General features: G+C 42.2%; 1 protein-coding gene across 1 annotated transcript in view; it reads right to left on the reverse strand.

Annotated features, from left to right (window-relative positions):
• The window catches only part of ugcg (UDP-glucose ceramide glucosyltransferase), a 40,621-nt gene extending 20,836 nt beyond the window's left edge, over nucleotides 1–19,785 (reverse strand). The window contains exon 1 of the mRNA XM_060839339.1: nucleotides 19,555–19,785. Within this exon, the coding sequence (XP_060695322.1) occupies nucleotides 19,555–19,652 (98 nt within the window). The 5' untranslated portion in view covers nucleotides 19,653–19,785. The remainder of the gene's footprint in view (nucleotides 1–19,554) is intronic.
• Nucleotides 19,786–20,157: the final 372 nt, after the last annotated feature.

A 20,157-nucleotide genomic window follows, 5' to 3' on the forward strand; every position in this document is an offset into this window, starting at 1 on the left:
AAGTTACCAATGTGGGCCAATTCAAGGCCCTATTTTCAAATTGCTGTCTGTGTGCCAAGTATTGTACTGGCAGGGAAATTTGCTAGAACTGCTTGGGAGGATTTAAACTAGTAAGGTGGGGGGGTTGGTACACAGGGAGATAGTGAGGAAAAAGATCGATTTGAGACGGGTACAGCTGAGAACAAAAGAGAGTCAGACAGTCAGGGCAGGCAGGGACAAGGTAGGACTAATAAATTAAACTGCATTTATTTCAATCCATGGGGCCTAAGAGGGAAGGCAGAAGAACTCAGGGCATGGTTAGGAAATGGGACTGGGATATCATAGCAATTACAGAAACATGGCTCAGGGATGGGCAGGACTGGCAGCTTAGTGATCCTGGATACAAATACTACAGGAAGGATAGAAAGGGAGGCAAGAGAGGAAGGGGGGGGGGGGGTGACATTTTTGATATGGGATAATATTACAGCTGTGCTGAGGGAGGATATTCCCAGAAATACATCCAAGGAAGTTATTTGGGTGGAACTGAGAAATAAGAAAGGGATGATCACCTTATTGGGATTGTATTATAGACCTCCCAATTGTCAGAGGGAAATTGAGAAACAAACTTCAAAGGAGATCTCAGCTATCTGTAAGAATAATAGGGTGGTTATGGCTGGGGATTTTAACTTTCCAAACATCGACTGGGACTGCTATAGTGTTAAAGGTTTAGATGGAGAGGAATTTCTTCAGTGTGTACAAGACAATTTTCTGATTTAGTATGTAGATGTGCCGACTAGAGAAGGTGCAAAACTTGACCTACTCTTGGGAAATAAGGCAGGACAGGTGACTGAGGTGTCAGCGGGGGAGCACTTTGGGGCCAGCAACTATAATTCTATTCGTTTTAAAATAGTGATGGAAAAGGATAGACCAGATCTAAAAGTTGAAGTTCTAAATTGGAGAAAGGCCAATTTTGACGGTATTAGGCAAGAACTTTTGAAAGCTGATTGGAGGCAGATATTTGCATATAAAGGGGCGGCTGGAAAATGGAAAGCCTTCAGAAATGAGATAACAAGAATCCAGAGAAAGTATATTCCTGTCAGGGAGAAAGGGAAGGTTGGAGGTATAGGGAATGCTGGATGACTCAAGAAATTGAGGGTTTGGATAAGAAAAAGGAGGAAGCATATGTCAGGTATAGACAGGATAGATCGAGTGAATGCTTAGAAGAGTATAAAGGAAATAGGAGTATACTTAAGAGGGAAATCAGGAGGGCAAAATGGGGATTGAGATAGCTTTCGCAAATAGAATTAAGGAGAATCCAAACCGTTTTTACAAATATATTAAGAACAAAAGGGTAACTGGGGAGAGAATAGGGTCCCTCAAAGATCAGCAAGGGGGCCTTTGTGTGGAGCCACAGAAAATGGGGGAGATACTAAATGAATATTTTGCATCAGTATTTACTGTGGAAAAGGATATGGAAGATATAGACTGTAGGGAAATAGATGGTGACATCTTGCAAAATGTCCATAGTACAGAGGAGGAAGTGCTGGATGTCTTGAAACAGTTAAAGTTGGATAAATCCGACGGACCTGATCAGGTGTACCCAAGACCTCTGTGGGAAGCTAGAGAACGGATTGCTGGACCTCTTGCTGAGATATTTGAATCATCGATAGTCATAGGTGAGGTGCCGGAAGACTGGAGGTTGGCAAATGTGGTGCCACTGTTTAAGAAGGGCGGTAAAAACAAGCCAGGGAACTATAGACCGGTGAGCCTGACCTCGGTGGTGGGCAAGTTGTTGGAGGGAATCCTGAGGGACAGGATGTTCATGTATTTGGAAAGGCAAGGACTGATTAGAGATAGTCAACATGGCTTTGTGCGTGGGAAATCATGTTTCACAAACTTGATTGAGTTTTTTGTAGAGGTAACAAAGAAGATTGATGAGGGCAGAGCAGTACATGTGATCTGTAAGGACTTCAGTAAGGCGTTCAACAAGGGTTCTTCATGGGAGACTGATTAGCAAAGTTAGAGCTCATGGAATACAGGGAGAACTAGCCATTTGGATACAGAACTGGCTCAAAGGTAGAAGACAGAGGGTGGTGGTGGAGGGCTGTTTTTCAGACTGGAGGCCTGTGACCAGTGGAGTGCCACAAGGATCAGTGCTGGGTCCTCTACGTTTCGTCATTAACATAAATGATTTGGATGCGAGCATAAGAGGTACAGTTAGTAAATTTGCAGATGACACCAAAAATTGCAGGTGTAGTGGACAGCAAAGAGGGTTACCTCCAATTACAACAGGATCTGGACCAGACGGGCCAAACAGCTGAGAGGTGGCAGATGGAGTTTAATTCAGATAAATGCGAGGTGTTGCATTTTGGGAAAGCAAATCTTAGCAGGACTTATACATTTAATGGTGGGGTCCTAGGGAGTGTTGCTGAACAAAGAGACCTTGGAGTGCAGGTTCATGGCTCCTTGAAAGTGGAGTCACAGGTAGATAGGATAGTGAAGAAGGTTTGGTATGCTTTCCTTTATTGGTCAGAGTATTGAGTACAGGAGTTGGGAGGTCATGTTGTGCTGTACAAGACAGTAGTTAGGCCACTGTTGGAATATTGCGCGCAATTCTGGTCTCCTTCCTATCGGAAAGATGTTGTGAAATTTGAAAGGGTTCAGAAAAGATTTACAAGGATGTTGCCAGGGTTGGAGGATTTGAGCTACAGGGAGAGGCTGAACAGGCTGGGGCTGTTTTTCTTGGAGGGTTGGAGGCTGAGGGGTGACCTTAAAGAGGTTTACAAAATTATGAGGGGCATGGATAGGATAAATAGACAAAGTCATTTTCCTGGGGTCGGGGAGTCCAGAACTAGAGGGCATAGATTTAGGGTGAGAGGGGAAAGATATAAAAGAGACCTAAGGGGCAACTTTTTCACGCAGAGGATGGTACTTGTATGGAATGAGCTGTCAGAGGATGTGGTGGAGGCTATTACAATTGCAACATTTAAGAGGCATTTGGATGGGTACATGAATAGGAAGGGTTTGGAGGGATATGGGCTGGGTGCTGGCAAGTGGGACTAGATTGGGTTGGGATATCTGGTCAGCATGGACAAGTTGGACTGAAGGGTCTGTTTCCATGCTGTACATCTCTATGGCACTATGACTCTATTATGAAAAAATGTAACCTGTGTCAATACATCTGATGATTAAAAAAACCTTTAACGTCAGTTAAAGGATTTTAAAAAAATAAAATGAGCAAAGTAACTGGTATATATTTCAACAAAACTCAAATGACCCCGATGAAATTTGCCTTTTGTTTATGCAGTAAGACATTTTATATGCTGATTTATCTCAAATTTGTTCTGCAATAAAGAAAACAATTCTGGCTTATACATTCAAGCTAATACATAAACAAAACCGGAGGAAACTTGACAGCGTGGATCTGAAAAGGATATTTTCTCTTGCAGAACAGTCTAGAACTAGGGCCAAAGCTTAAACATAAGAGGTTATTCATTTAAGACTGATGAAGAAACTTGTGTTTTCTCTCAGAGATTGAGAATCTGAAATTCCCAACTCTAAAGGCAGTGGATGTAGAATCTTTAAATATTTTTAGGGCAGAAACAGATAGATTTTTGATTATCAGCAGGATGAATGATTATTAAAATTGGGATAGAATGTTTTAGTTCAATAGCATAATGAAGTCGAAGGCAGCATCGTTCATATTGAAGATTTATTTTTAGACAAGTTTAAACATACACACTGTCTATGAGGTACTTCAATCCATTTATATTTGTGTTGCCAGTTTCCATAGTGGGCCTCTGTAGAGGCTCCAAGCAGGGAGACGGTGCAGGGAATCAACACTTAGTGATTTGCAAAACATAAGATTAGTTAACTCTTCAAGTGGACAGAAAGCATGGTTGCTTGAGAGAATCCTGATTGAAAAACTGTCATTTTTTTTCTTCCGAAGGCAGAGACAAAAAAAAAGTCTGCACTTCTCCATTATAATTATCCAAGGGTACTCTTACAATCTTCACAGCAGTTTACATTTAGTTGTATCAGAGAATTTGTTTGGTACAATTTAGATTTGAGCAAGGAGACAGAGGGCATAATTCAAAAGGTTGCAGTTGTTTAGTCTCAAGCAGACACTAAAGTCTTAAGTTTCCTCCAATAAAGTAAACATTTAATATGATCCCAAAATGGGGCTAATCAGGGCTACATTTTCAGACTTGTAATTTAAATCCTCCATTCTCCAAAATTGTGAAGTACAATTCAGGATTTTCTTTTGGTAGACAATGGGATTCACGGAGCAGTGACCAGCTTCTGAACGGTGCTTTCCTCAACTTCTGCATAAGCCAGCATTCCCAAAAGATCCAGAGGTGTGCTTTGCTAAGCATTTGAAGAGCTGTTCTTTGTTCTTCAGGAGCATATTGGCTAAGGCTAATGAGTCAATGCTTACATTGACAGACATCCTTAGTTCTACTTATAAAAAAGGAAAATTGATTTGTTATAGAACTCATTGAAGAGATAAACATTAGGTGAGGAAGGGATGCAGACATTCTAAAGCATAGAAAACTAAAGAGTTTTATTTCAGAAAAACAAGACCAATGTGAATTCATATAGTTCCTTTACATTGTAAAACATTTCAAGATACTTCCTTCCAACATTAGTAAACAAAATTTCACACAGATTCTTAGGTAGATAAACAAAAACTATGTCAAAGAGATTGGTTTTAAGGATGGTCTTAAAAGGAGGAATGAGGCAGAGTTTTAGGGAGGGAATTCAAGAGCTCGGGACCTTGACTCAATTGCTATAATTAAATAGTAATTATTTTATCATCAAATTCAGGATGCAGGAGATCCAAACCAGAAGCACACTGACATCTTGGAGGTTCAAGAGATAGAAAAGGAACGAGGCCAAGAAAATAAGGATTAGAAGTGTGCCATTGCTGAGGCAAGAGGCAAGGTAAGTCAAGGAGCAGGTTGAACAGGAATTAATGCAAAGTAGGGCATGAACTGCAGTGCTTTGGATGAACCTACATTAGTGAAAGGTATATACTGAAAGGCAAGCTAGGAGAACATTCAACAGCAGGATAGTCGTGTTGAGATAGAAGATCAACCTGATCTTGTTAAATAGAGATTAGGCTTCAGCGGCTGAACGGCCTATTCCTGCTCGTACTTATGGACTTATGCTCCTTAAGGCATCATGAGAGCTTCACCACAGAAGAGATGAAACAAGGAAATAAGGGCAAGCCATTCTGCCCACTGACATTTTTTACAAACCCAACGACTCCCACAGATACCTGGATTACACCTCTTCCCACCCTACCTTTTGCAAAAATGCCATTCTGTACTCCCGATTTCTCCGCCGTATCTGCTCCCAGGAGGAGCAGTTCCACCATAAAACACACCAGATGGCCTCCTCCTTTAGAGACTGCAATTTCCCTTCCCACGTGGTTAAAGATGACCTCCAACGCATCTCGTCCACATCCCGCACCTCCGCCCTCAGACCCCACCCCTCCAACTGTAACAAGGACAGAATACCCCTGGTGCTCACCTTCCACCCTACAAACCTTCGCATAAACCAAATCATCCGCCGACATTTCCGCCACCTCCAAAAAGACCCCACCACCGGGGATATATTTCCCTCCCCACCCCTTTCCGCCTTCCGCAAAGACCGTTCCCTCTGTGACTACCTGGTCAGGTCCATGTCCCCCTACGACCCACCCTCCCATCCTGGCACTTTCCCCAGCCACTGCAGGAACTGTAAAACCTGTGCCCACACCACCTCCCTCACCTCTATCCAAGGCCCTAAAGGAGCCTTCCACATCCAAAGTTTTATCTGCACATCCATTAATATCATTTATTGTATCCGTTGCTCCCGATGCGGTCTCCTCTACATTGGCGAGACTGGGCGCCTCCTAGCAGAGCGCTTTAGGGAACATCTCCGAGACACCCACACCAATCAACCATACCGCCCCGTGGCCCAACATTTCAACTCCCCCTCCCATTCTGCCGAGGACATGGAGGTCCTGGGCCTCCTCCACCGCCGCTCCCTCACCACCAGACGCCTGGAGGAAGAACGCCTCATCTTCCGCCTCGGAACACTTCAACCCCAGGGCAATGTGGACTTCAACAGCTTCCTCATTTCCCCTTCCCCCACCTCATCCTAGTTTCAAACTTGCAGCTCAGCACTGTCCCCATGACTTGCCTAGCTCCTTTCCACCTATCCACTCCACCCTCCCCTCCCTGACCTATCACCTTCATCTCCGCCCCCACTCACCCATTGTACTCTATGTTACTCTCTCCCCACCCTCCCCTAGCTTATCTCTCCATGCTTCCAGCTCACTGCCTTTATTCCTGATGAAGGGCTTTTGCCCGAAACGTCGATTTCACTGCTCGTTGGATGCTGCTTGAACTGCACCACTGATCCAGAATATGGTTTCCAGCATCTGCAGTCATTGTTTTTACCTGTTTTTACCTTCAAACCTGTTCTGCCATTCAATATAATCATGACTGATCATTAAACTCAATACCGTTTCCACTTTCTTCCCATATCATTTGATCCTTTTAGCCCCAAGAAATATAACTGTCTTCTTCTTGAAAACATTCACTGTTTTGGTCTGAGCTGCTTTCTGTTGTAGAGAATTCCACAGGCTTATCACTCTGGGGTGAAGAAATTTCTCATCTCAGTCCTGAATGACCTACTCCGTATATTTAGAGTGCGACCATGGTTTTGATTCCCCTACCGGTATCAAGAGTCAATCTTTATTTGTACTTCTTCAATAGCCAGAAAATCCTTCCTCAGATAAGGGGACCAAAATTCCACAACAATATTCCAGGTTTCCCCTGTACTGTTGCAGCACACATCCCTGCACTGACATTCAAAGCCTCTTACTATGAAGGCCAACATACTATTTGCTTACTTCATCACCTGCTGCACCTGCGCACACACACTTTCAGTGACTTTGGAGTCAAATAACCTTATGGAGGTGAGAATACGTGGCCTTAGTAATGCTGTGGTTAGAAGGTTATTTCAGAATCAAATATGATACCAAAATTGCCAACAGTCTGTTTGGCCTTAGACATGTGTCAGGGAGAAGAACACAGTTTGCTGTTGAGATGGATGCCAGATAAGCATTTAGAAACCATACAGGGATCAAGAGAGGCAGTGAGGTAGAGTTAGACATCAACATACATGCAGAATCTGAATGTCTTTCGGATCACATTATCAATAGTTGCTTATACATGAGAAACAAATGGGATCAAGAAAAGCCTCTTGTGTGGTATCATCAAAGGTAACTGCATAGAATGAAAAGTCACTACAGCTGATACTGTGGATGCCTGGACAGACAGGCATGCAATTAGATGAGTGCTGATGCAACTAGCTGGACCATGCAGTTGTTTTGGAGTAGAACTGTAAAGTGGGGGGAAAGAAATGGTTGTGAAGAGGAAGCGGAGAGAGGAGGTGGGGGGGGGGGGGAGAGAGAAAGAGAGAGAAAGAGAAAGAGAGAGAAAGAGACAACTGGTTATTGGAAAATGGATGAATTAAAGAGGAGAGGGAAGTGACTGAGAATAGAAAAACACGCACAGCTGCAGCAAAGACATCCCTGTTGAACGGAATCTTGATATCTGTGATAGAAGTCAATGTTCATCTTGCGAGAGGAGACGGGGAGAGGTACAGAAGAAGATGGATTGCAGGAGAAAAAAAGAACCAGAGTTAAAATTTGACAAGTCTGGACTACTGAGCGCTTCTGATAATGGAAAGCGGGCAAAGACTGAGCTTTAGATTATCCAGATATATTTGACAATAGCTAGCCCGCTGTCCATCATTTCAGCACATGCCGCTTTGAACTTATTGGAGCAAAGAGGAGGGTCATAACAAATATTGTCCTCCCACCACCGACCTCCCCTCTATTTCCATTGACTCCAGTTTTCCAGGGGTCCTTGATGCCATTCTTAATCAAATGCTGCCTTTATGCCAAAGGCAAGCATTCTCACAATATTGAAATTCAGTTCTTTTGTCTATTTTGAGGCCAAGGCTGTAATGAGGTCAAGAATTGAGCGGCCCTGTTGGAACCAAACTGACTGCCATTGAGCAAGATACGGTTCATCAAATGCTGCTTGATAGCACAGAGAAGATATCTTTGATACGAAGACAAACGGTGTGGACTTGTTGGGCTGAAGGGCCTGTTTCCACACTGTAAGTAATCTAATCTAATCTAAAGACATTGTCTCCACAAGGATGAGCATTCCTCCTAATACTGTCATGAACAGATGAATCTGCAACCAACAGATTGGTGAATACAAAGTCAATTAGGTGTCATCCTTTGTCTAGATTCTTCACCATCTGCAGCAGAATCAGTCTGGCAGCCATGACTTTTAGGATTTGGCCAGTTCAGTCAGTACTGGTGCTACCAATGAGATATTAAAGAGTTAATTTGCTCTACTGACCTGCAAGAAATTGAATGCCCCGGGGGTTTGGTGGTGTGTCTTTGTCTTGTAGGTGGAATGTGGGAGGTTTACACAGCTATTTCCTTGCCATTCAGGAATGATTTACATTTTCATCCAGAACATTACAGTTGGAATTTGACTACTCCCCTATAGTTACAAAATCGATTTGCAACAGATTTGACCATTAAGGGATGATTTGCATTACACTGTTTCTGGAGGTGGGGTGGTCACTGCATTGTATCTTGAGTGGCATGCCACTATAAGGGGATGGCTGAGGGTTGTCTTGTGGGCAGTATTAACTGGGATATTGAGAGTTTTGTAGCAAGGAAAGACTATTTCCTTTGTTCAGAGAGAGCTTTTGCCATGACCCAGTAAGCTCTGTGAGGTGTGTGTTAAAAGGTTCCTCCAGAAAACTTGTACTACACTGTGCGTAATAAATTTGGTAGCTTGTTCACAGAAGTTGATGTGTCACAGTTGCATCAAGTGTGTAAGAATCTCTGGAAAAAACAAACTTAACACAGAGACATGATGAACATTAAAATCTCCCATCCAGGACTTAGGATGTGGTCTAGGCACCATTAGTGCTTCCTCCAAGCACTGTTCAGCATCGAGGGGTACTGATCCAGCAGCTGAAAGGGGAGTCTGTAAGTGGCAATCAGCAATTCCTTCCTTATGTCTGACCTAATACCACAATTTAATGTTGAAGACTCCTCACTGAGTATCACTATGTCACCCGCCATCTCTGACGCATCTATCCTGCCAGTGGGACGAAATGTACTTTATAGTCACAGTGGTATAGAGTCACAGTTGTACAGCATGGAAACAGACAGATTTTTCCTGAGTATACAATATTTGGTTTTGGGCAACATTCCATCAACTTTGCATGAAACAATATATCAAAGCAGTATAACACAAACAGTCCCATTGCTATATAGATGAATATAAAGTGCCAGACAGATTTTCTACAAATGCTTAATAAACTTAAAACATAGCTTGTGCAATTGTAATTATCCGCTTATAAATCTGTGAAGGTCAGTAAACAATGCATTGAAATAATGTTTTTTTTCTAACAAAACTCTAGCTTGAAGTTCCATGCAGACACAAAAAGTCTCAAAACCAGGCAAACATTTATAAAACATTTGATTTTTAATAATTTCTGTACAGTATTTCTACTGATCAATTAGGATACAACCTTATAGCACATGCTCAGATATTCATACACAGTATCACAATTATAGGGACAGGCTGATTATCAACAGATATTTGGAGACTAAATCCAAAAATGAAATAAAACAGCATGCCATTGAACATCCACAGATTCCTTTGCCACAAAAGTTCATCTAATTCTCTAGAGTTAATCAAGACTAAGTCTACAACCATGTTCTCTGCATTTCCCCCATCAATCCCCCAAATTTCTCACTACAATTTTTCAGCCTCATTTGGAGTTTGAGTTTTGATTTATTATTGCTGCATATACTGAGATACAATGAAATGTGTTGTTCTGCATGCTATACAGATTATTCTACCCTGATGCACTTTGTATGGTACAGAGTGCAAAATACAGTATTACAGCTGCAGAGAAGATGCACAGAGAGAGATAAACATTAATATTGGAGAAATCTGTTCAGTCTGATAACAGCGGGGAAGAAGCTGTTCTTGAATCAGTTTGTGTGTGTATTAAAACTCTTACCTTCTGCCCAATGGAAGAGGTTGAAAGGGAGTACAACCAGGGTGGGAGGGAGTACAACCAGGGTGGGAGGGGTCTTTGATTAGTCAGTGTGAAGTGTGGATGGAGTCAATCGATGGAAAGCTGAATTGTGAGATGGATTGGGCTGTGTTCAGGGATCTCTGCAGTTTTTGCAATTTTGCAAAGAGCTGTTGCCCTCCAAGCTGTGATGCATCTATTAAAATTTGCGACTGTCTTTGTGGACATGTGAAATGTCTTTAGCTTCCTGAAGAAGTAAGGCATTGTTGTGCTTTTTTGACCATTGCGTTGATGTGGAATTCCATCTGGACAATTTCAAACCTTCATCTTACTCCCTGGACATGCAGTACCCCAGTTGTGAACGGATCCCATTCCCACTGCAAATCAGTTTACAGGTTGATTTGCACACAAGTCAGAACACAATATAAAGCAGCTTTTTATAAGTTCAGGAAATATTTTATGCGTTGGATATTTAAAATTACACCCCTGCATCGAATTGTGTTAAGCACGAGCAAGTAGAAGTCAAACGTTCATAAATAAGGGACTCCTCTAAGTTATTTTTAATACATTTAATTCATAATCCCCGACAAGACCATCTCAGCATCTCTCAGCATTACACTTGCAATTCTGGTCTCCTTCCTATCGGAAAGATGTTGTGAAACTTGAAAGGGTTCAGAACAGATTTACAAGGATGTTGCCAGTGTTGGAGGATTTGAGCTATAGGGAGAGGCTGAACAGGATGAGGCTGTTTTCCCTGGAGCGTTGGAGGCTGACGGGTGACCTTATAGCGGTTTATAAAATTATGAGGGGCAATGATAGGGTAAATAGGCAAAGTCTTTTCCCTGGGTTCAGGGAGTCCAGAAATAGAGGGCATAGGTTTAGGGTGAGAGGGAAAAGATATAAAAGAGACTTAAGGGGCAACAGTTTCACACAGAGGGTGGTATGTGTATGGAATGAGTTGTCAGAGGAAGTGGAGGAGGCTGGTACAATTGTAACATTTAAGAAGCATTTGGATAGGTATATGAATAGGAAGAGTTTGGAGGGATATGGGCCGGGTGCTGGCAGGTGGGACTAGATTGGGTTGGGATATCTGGTCGGCATGGATGGGTTGGACCGAAGGGTCTGTTTCCATGCTGTACATCTCTATGACTGATAATAGATGCATCTTCAGTTCCTTCCTGGCTACCTTGTAACATTCTAGAGCTCTGTCTATTCCTCATCTCCTCAACCTTAAGTAAGCTTTCTTCCTCCTCTTGACTAGATGCACCACATCCCTGGTCACCCAAGGTTCCTTCACACTACTATCCTTTCCTTACCTCAGTGCTGGATTGGTTTGTCACACTATCAGCAAGTGCCCCCTAAACAACTTCCACATTTCTGTCATGCATTTCTCTGTGAACATCAGTTCCCAATTTAGGCACCCCAGTTCCTGCCTAATTGCATTGTAATTCCCCCTCCCTCCCACCCCATTTAAATACTTTGCCATCTGCTCCTATTCCTCTTCATGACTATAGTAAAGGTCAAGGAGTTGTGATCACTATCACAGAGCGGTCTAACATCTGCCCTGGCTTGTTGCCAAGCACCAAATCCAATATGGCCTCCCCTCTAGTCAATCTACATATAGAGTCAGGAATTCTTCCTGGATACACCTGACAAAAACTGCTCCATCCAAACTCAGGACTAAGGAGGTTCCAATCAACATTAGGGAAGTTAAAGTCACCCATGACAACTAGCCTGTTACTTTTGCACCTTTCCAAAATCCTCCCAATATGCTCCTCTGTTATTGGGGAATCTATAGAGAACGCCAAATAAAATGATGCTCTTTTCCTGTTTCTGACGTCCATCCATACCAACTCTGCAAACAAAGCCTCCTTGATGACCTCCTTTTCTGCAGCTGTGATACTATCCCTTACTAGCAATGCCGCTCCCCATTCCTTTTAAGACATCTAAATTCTGGAACATTCAACCACCATTCTGGCCCCTGTGATATCCAAATCTCTAATGGCCACAACATTATTGTTCCAAGTACTGATCCATGCTCTAAGTTAATCATCCTTATTCCTGATACTTATTACATTAAAATAAACACATTTCAATCCATCACACTGACTGCATCTTTGCCCTATTAACTGTTTGTTCCTCCTCACAGATTCTCTGCAGTTGTATCTGGCTGTTCACTAGCTACTTCATCATCAGATCTGTAGCTCCAGTTCCCACCCCGCCCTGCCAAACTAGTTCAAACTCTCCCAAAGAGTTCCTGCAAATCTCCCGCCCAGGATATTGGTGCCTTTCCGGTTCAGGTGCAGTCCATCCTTTTTGTACAAGTCCCACCTTCCCCAAAAGGTGGCCCATACCTGAAGACCTCCCTCCGATATCAGCCCTGCAACCACTTGTTCATCTGCACTTGCTCTCTATTCACAGCCTCACTAGCCAACGGCACTGGTAGCAATCCTGGAGATTACTACTCTGCTCGTCCTGCCTTTTAGCTTCCAACCTAACCCCCTATATTCTCTTCTCAGGTCCTTATCCCTTTTCCTAGCTAAGTCATTGATACTGATGTGTACCATGACTTCTTGCTGCTCTTCCACCCCATTAAGGATCCTGTAGACTAGATCAGAGGCATCCGTGATCCTGGCCCCCACAGGGCAACATACCATCTGGAAGTCTCATTCACGACCACAGAATCTCCTGTCTGTTCCTCTCCCCACTGAATCTCTTGTCACTATCCTATTCTCCCTCTTCCTTTCTGAGTCAGAACCAGATTTAGTGCCACAGACCTGGTCACTTGGGGGGAGCCTCGGTAGGTCATACCCCAATAGTATCCAAGACAGTACACTTACTGTTTTGTGTGTGTGTGTGTGTGTGTGTGTGTGTGTGTGTGTGGGGGGGGGGGAAAGAGATGGCCACATGGGTCCTTGCAGCATCTGCCTATTCCTGTTCCCTCTCCCAGTTACCTTTATCCTGTAACCTAGGTGTGATGTCTTCCCTATAACTCCTCTCTAACACCCACTCAGCCTCCCGAATATTCCAAAGTTCATCCAGCTCCAGTTCCTAACATGGACTGTGAGGAGCTGGGGTTTGGTGCACTTCTCGCAGGCGAAATCAGTAGGGACGCGAGTAGTGACCCTTACCTCCCTCATCTTGCAAGAGGAGCATGCAACTTCCCTGACCTCCATCCCCATCTGCTCTAAATTGCCAAGAGAGATTGAATAAATAAAAAAGACCTGACCTAACCTTTTTGGTTAGAGGACGACAACAGGTGGGAAACAGTACACGTTTCGTGTCGTGGGTTCAGTCACAGCCTGAATATATCAGTTCACGTACCCAGAAGTTCCTGTGTCTGTGTCCACTTCTGTGGAGTCTTTGCTCCGCCTATTCATGAAGTATTTAACAGGAAAATTTACCTTCCCGGGCAGTACTTATACAATTCATGATAGGGCAGTGTTGGAGAACACAGACATCTAGGGATTCAGGTACATAATTTTTTGAAATTAGCATCACAGATAGATAAGGTGGTTAAGAAGGCATTTAGCATGCTTGCCTTCATTGTTGGAACCTTTGAGTATAGAGCTTGGAAAGTCATGTTGAGGTTGTACAGGACATTGGTGAGGCCTCTTCTGGAGTATGGTCTGTACCCTATTATAGGAAGGATATTATTAAACTCAAGAGGAATCAGAAAAGATTTACAGGCAGTTCTTCTATAATGCAATGATTGTGTTCTTGTGCAACCCCGTGTTATGGAAAATAGTGCTTTAGAAACAATGCTTAAGATGTTGGCAATGTAATCACATTTTAAAAGTTTGCATTTTTAGAAGCAGTGTCTCCAATTCATTGATTGTGTTATAGCAAATTTGCATTAATGTAACACGCATTATAGCAGAATGACCTCTACCAGGATGTTGCCGGGAATGGATGGCTCGATAGGTTGGAACCTTTTTCACTGAAGCTTAAGAGGTTGAGGGATAGTGTTATGGAGATTTATAAAATCACGAAAGGCAGAGACAAGGTGAATTGCAAAAGTCTTTTTCCTAAGGTGGCGAGTTCAAAACTAAGGACATTTTTTCAGGTGAGAGAAGATAGATTTAAAAGTAACATGAGGGGAAACTTCTTTTTTAATACAGGGAGTGGTTAGTGTGTGGAATGAACTGGCTGAGGAAGTGGTGGATGCATGCATAGTTACAACATTTTAAAAAAATTTGGATAAGTACTTGAAAGGGAAAGACTTGCAGGGACATGGGCCAGGCACAGGCAAGTACCTGGGAACCTGGTCAGCGTAGTTGAACCGAATGGTCTGCTTCCAGGCTGTATGACTGACTTCACCTTTCTGCACCAGCCACATATCCCTTAAATCCCAAAACATATGTTTTGAATGTACTCAACAACTGAATGCCCACAGCTCTCTGGAATAGAGAATTACAAAACTGCCAACTGCCAAGAGTGAAGGAATTTCTCATTTCAGTTCTAAAATGGTCAAACTCTCATTCCAAGACTGGAACATCTAATTTTAGATTCCCTAGTAAACAGCCTCTCATCTATTCTATAAAGCTCCATAAGAATTTTACATATTTCAAAAAGAGAGAATTTCTCATTCTTCTGACTTTTAGAGCTAAGGACTTGACAGCTGATTGCAAAGCATCCAAGGTCTAAGTCATTAAAATCAAGGACATTATTAGTTAATTTCCATGATCTTGCACATGGCAATTTAGAAAAGGACAGGACCGTTACATGGACAGCAAGCACGTACAGCTAGCATTCATTGAAGTGCAAGTGTCTTTCCATTCCATTATAAAGCATTGGCGAGGCCTTTCAGCCTTGACTGCAGCTCACAAATGCAAAAAGCACTCTGAAATCACAAACTACAAGGAAGACGACTAGAAACCAGAACATCAAGACTTCTTTGATAGTGGAGCAAGAATTTCACATGTGCAGCCTGCATTAGAGTTGCTCCAGCGTAAGGAAAAACTCAGAACCATCATGATCATCTCCTGATTGTTTGATTGGCATTGTTCTAAACCACTTAATTTAGTTTTGATTGGTCTATCCCTTATGAGCCACTTCCCGTTGGTCTCCAAATATTTGTAAATGATAAAGTAACAAACAGCAGTTTCAGCTGATTATGAGACTTTTGCTTTTAAAACAGTCAAGGTATCAAATGGAAGAAATATTAATTGGGGAGAAACGAGACAACTTTTAAAAAAGAAATGTAAAGAAAAAAAAACAATGTGTTACAAATAAATGCGCAACATGGAAATCTAGTTAATTGTAAGCACACTAGTATGATGGGTGAGAGGTTTCCTTCTGAACCATTCAATGTCATTCTGTGAGTATGAATGGATAACTATTTTCAATTTGGAGGTAAATACCTGTAACTGGATATAGACAAATAAATTGTTTACAGTTGTCTCCAGGTGTGACATCCAGTGTGACTCAAGTACTTGATGCAAAATGCAAATCAGAAGGTACATCACATACTTCCACGACCAATGGCAGCTGTCAGAGTTTAACCTGAGGGCTACCACACTTCAATTGAGCAGCGGGATGAGAATGCAGGGACTTCCTGATAACTTCAGCATGAGCCAACCACCCAGAAGTATATCTTATTTAAAGACATCTAATACCAGAGAAAAACCATTAGAAATCACACAGTGAAAATGAAAAACTGCAAATAAGGAGGAATATAGCTACATTGAATCCTTGGAGATAGCTACCACCATAGAATTAAATTGTCATGAGTCATAAGTGAGCAACACCTCGCTGAAGAGAGAAAAATTATAGATGGGACAAAGCTTGTTTTATTATTTCCAGATAACTCTCTGGTTGGATTATTTTACTTCTACTCTCTTTAGTTGTATTACAAGACAACTCAGAACCAATGCCATGAATTTTTACTATTCATTTTAATAAGCAAATTTAAACAGCATTGTTTGTGGTCTTTGAAGCGTGGGACACAGCCTGACAGACAATCATTATACAAAAGCATATTTCATGACGATTGCACGTGATTAGATCAAGAACCATCAGGATTTGGAACTTGCTTTTCATGTATATTTTGAATGATCAGAGATTACGGGCGACACAGTGGCACAGTGGTTAGCACTGCTGCCTCACAGCACCAGAGACCCGGGTTCAATTCCCGCCTCAGGTGACTGACTGTGTGGAGTTTGCACGTTCTCCCTGTATCCGTGTGGGTTTCCTCCGGGTGCTCCGGTTTCCTCCCACAGTCCAAAGATGTGCGGGTCAGGTGAATTGGCCATGCTAAATTGCCATTGGCCATTCAAATGTGAAACTGTTTTGAAAAAAATCAAATCTTGTAATTTAAATCTACATGTAAAAACAAGTACATGCAGTTATAAATGAACATAAAATTCAGTCTTCAAGGGAGTTAAACCTCCATCTGCCTTCAATTAAAAGTTGTGCCTGGTCTCAGGAGGGCAATGGAGCAATTGCACCTCAGGGGAGAGGAAGCATACACCTTGCAATGACAACACTGGGTGGTATAATTTATGAGATATTGCAAATGAAACTAAGGACTGGAGAGAGGAGGAACTTTCAGCTGCAGAAACCTTGGAGACTTTCTGCAACTCAGGCACAGAGTTTCTAAAACAGGAACCATTCAGCAAGTGCAATGTCCATTTTTAATCCCTAAAAGCAATTTTGAACTATATTTGAAAGAGAAATGGGTGGAGACCTTGCTCAGAAATCTCCAAGCAAAGTTGTCTACAATTTACCGACCTGACATGACACATTAAATTATGTATTTAGTCACACAAGCTGCAAAATGTCTGATCGCGAAGCAACTTTACAAAGCTATTCATTCAACTTTAGTTTAGAAGGTTAAATACTTGCAGGAAATTCCCTTCAAATTAATGATTTAGTGCACTACAGTTATAGTTATGTGGACTAACAAATGATTAAGGATCAGCTGAATTCACATGACTAGTACAAAATCACAACTGAGAAAGATTACACAGGAACATATAAAAGGAGTATAGAGATGTGCCACTGCAAAGCCACAGTGCCAAAAGGCCACTGACCGAGAGCTTTCAGCCATTATGCATCATAGGGCAAGGAACACACAAAGAATCCTTCAGGCTTCATGCTTGGCATTCAATGGATATAAAAATTGTAACATATATTGCAACTGTACTGTGATACCCAAGAGTGTAACATAGTCAATGGAGAAAATTGGAATGTTATTGCACTTCTATAGCATCTAATTTGAATTGTGCTTTTTGATTCCTGATGAAGGGCTTATGCTCGAAACGTCGAATTCCCTATTCCTGAGATGCTGCCTGGCCTGCTGTGCTTTGACCAGCAACACATTTTCAGCTAGATGTTTTATGAGCAAAGCATTTTTTCAAAAAAAAAAGAAAATGAGGTGCTGAGAAAGCCTATTTGATAACGGAAAAGAGTTAACATTTCACTTGTCCAAAATTTATAGCATCAGTTGGCATGTGGTGTAGCGTACTTCAAAAAAAAATCCATGAACAAAATATAACAGTAGCAGTCCTTTCACAATATTAACACATTTGCATACAACTTACACCACTCAAAAGTCACTACTGCAATTCTATCACTGTTCCTCTATTAGTAGGGCTGAAACGTCAGTGACAGTTCTGCAAGAAAGCGGAGGCCATGCACAAGCTTCGAGGGCAGGCTATAAGATACAGAGTTGGCTTTTGGTAGCCTTGTCAGTGAAGAATAAAAAGTAACTGCAGTTTCTCTTGCCCTAAGGGAACCTGAGGGAAGTGAAACAGCCAGAAAGGTTAAAAGGGGTTGTTGTGACATTTTGATTGCCACATGTCTTGTTTTGTACTAGATTGTCCTAAATATCATCTGTAATGTATATGAGGCAAATTCCAGCATATCGAGAACAGTAGAACAGTGGGAAGTAGACATGATTGGGCAATGAGTTGAAGTTTCCAAATATTCCCCTTTCCAGTGAAATTCTGTCCCTGCTAATGGGCAACAACTTTTTAAAAAACATTAGTCATACTCATGAGCTCTCAACTATGTGCATATAAAAAATCAAGTTATTCAATTGTGGTCGATTGCTGTTGAGCTCAATATCCACAAACTTACTTCCAATACAGTTTATTTGATAACAAAATCAGAAGCTGAAACTCTATGCAATTTTCCCTGTGTTAAAGAAGAAACACTTAGGGTTAGGGTTAGGGATAGGGATAGACTAAAAACCAAAAGAACTGCAGATGCTGTAAACCAGAAGCAAATGCTGGAAAAGCTCAGCAGGTCTGACACTATCTACAGAGAAATCAAAGGCAACGTTTTGGGTCCTGGAGACCCTTCCTGAAACATTAACTTTGATTTCTCTGCACAGATGCAGCCAGACCTGCTGAGACTTTCCAACAACTTCTGTTTTTGTTCGTGTTTACAGACTAATTGTTTCACCCGAGCCTTTCTGATATACAGATTGGGAGAGTTAAAAAAAATTACACGTTGAGAAGCAGAGGGTGCTAGACATGACGTTTCCATAGCCAACTGAGGAAAGGATTTCCTGATTTGTATCATTTTGGGCCACATGAACAAAACATTCATCAATACTTATTAAAACGATGTTTGTCAATTACTGACAAACAAGAAAAGGATCAATATTGTTTCCTAAAAAGCACGGACGATGATGGAAATAAACAAAGCTAAAACTGCTTTACGATGAGATGAGGGTGGGGGAGGGAGAAGAGTTTGCATCATTCCCATCATAATATTACTACACGCAAAGACGTATTTTAATACAGATTATGACACCGGGCTGTATCTCTTTTAGGCTAAAAGGGTTTCGCACAGTATCATCTGGACAATACTTTTGTTATGAAAAGGTTTTAATCAAGTTCATTTTAACCCATACTGCAACTAAGTTACATTTTTTAAATATTCTGAAACATTTAAACACAGGTGATAGATTTGGACTGGCCTACTTCGAAAAAAAGTCTAATTGAGAAGAGCACATGAAAACATACATATATTTTTCTATTTCAAGCATCGATATGATTAAGTAATTAAAAGAAAAGATTTCGAAATATTTTAAGCAAAAAAAAGCCGAAGAGAATTGGCTTTTTTGTAATAATAAACAACAAAAGGACAACCGATGATTTGCTTCATATCAAAACGGACAGATCGGCAATAAGGAAAAAATAGTTTATATAACTAAATTAAACAAAATCGCTTCCCATCCGGGGGGGGGGGGGGGGGTAGATAGTAAAATAGGCCCAAAGTAACCTAGATGCGCACTAGGCCCCGAGTAAGTCTGACACCAAAAATAAAGTTCAATATTTCATGATTAAAAACTAAGCGACCGAGGCCGGACTCGCGCCCGATCCACAACAGTTAAATTACCTCTAACCTTCCAGCAAATGGTGGGAGGCAAAGATATCCTCCCCACAACAAACAAGCCCATCCCAATCCCAATCCCCCTCCTCTTACCCGTAGACGATGGACATGAAGTGCATCAACCACAGGATGACAAACAGGATCAGGCCGAAAATGGAGAGACCCTGCAGAGCGAGTTCCAGCACCGCCATTCCACTGTACCCACCGGCCGGCCCACCCGTCTCTCTCTCACACACTCACTCGGGACGGAAGATTCACTCGGAGCAGTTCCTCTCCCCAGTCTCACACACACCCTCCTCTCAATCCCAGTGTGGCTCTGACTCAGTCACCGGAACCGCCCCTTCGGTCCGGTCAGCCCCTCCCCCCACAGGACCCCGAGCCCAGACTCCGCCCTCCCCCCCACCATCCGCCGCTCCTGGTTCCCCATACCTGTCAGATAACCAGCTTGAGGGACTCCCTTACAGATCTTACCCCCTTGAGAGGATCCTTCACAGACACCAGCTCCTGAGGGAGTCCCACACAGACTCTAACATTCACAGATCCTGCCCTTGAGTGTGTACCTCAGACTACACCCCATGATGGAGGCCCTCACAGACCCTGCATTCCCCTAAGGGGACCCTCACAGACATGTCCCTCAAAGGAGTACCTTTTAGACTCTGCCCCCTCCAAGGGGTCCCTCAGAATCCAATTCCTGAG

Source organism: Hemiscyllium ocellatum, chromosome 2 (genome assembly GCF_020745735.1).
Source record: "Hemiscyllium ocellatum isolate sHemOce1 chromosome 2, sHemOce1.pat.X.cur, whole genome shotgun sequence".
Taxonomy (NCBI): domain Eukaryota; kingdom Metazoa; phylum Chordata; class Chondrichthyes; order Orectolobiformes; family Hemiscylliidae; genus Hemiscyllium; species Hemiscyllium ocellatum.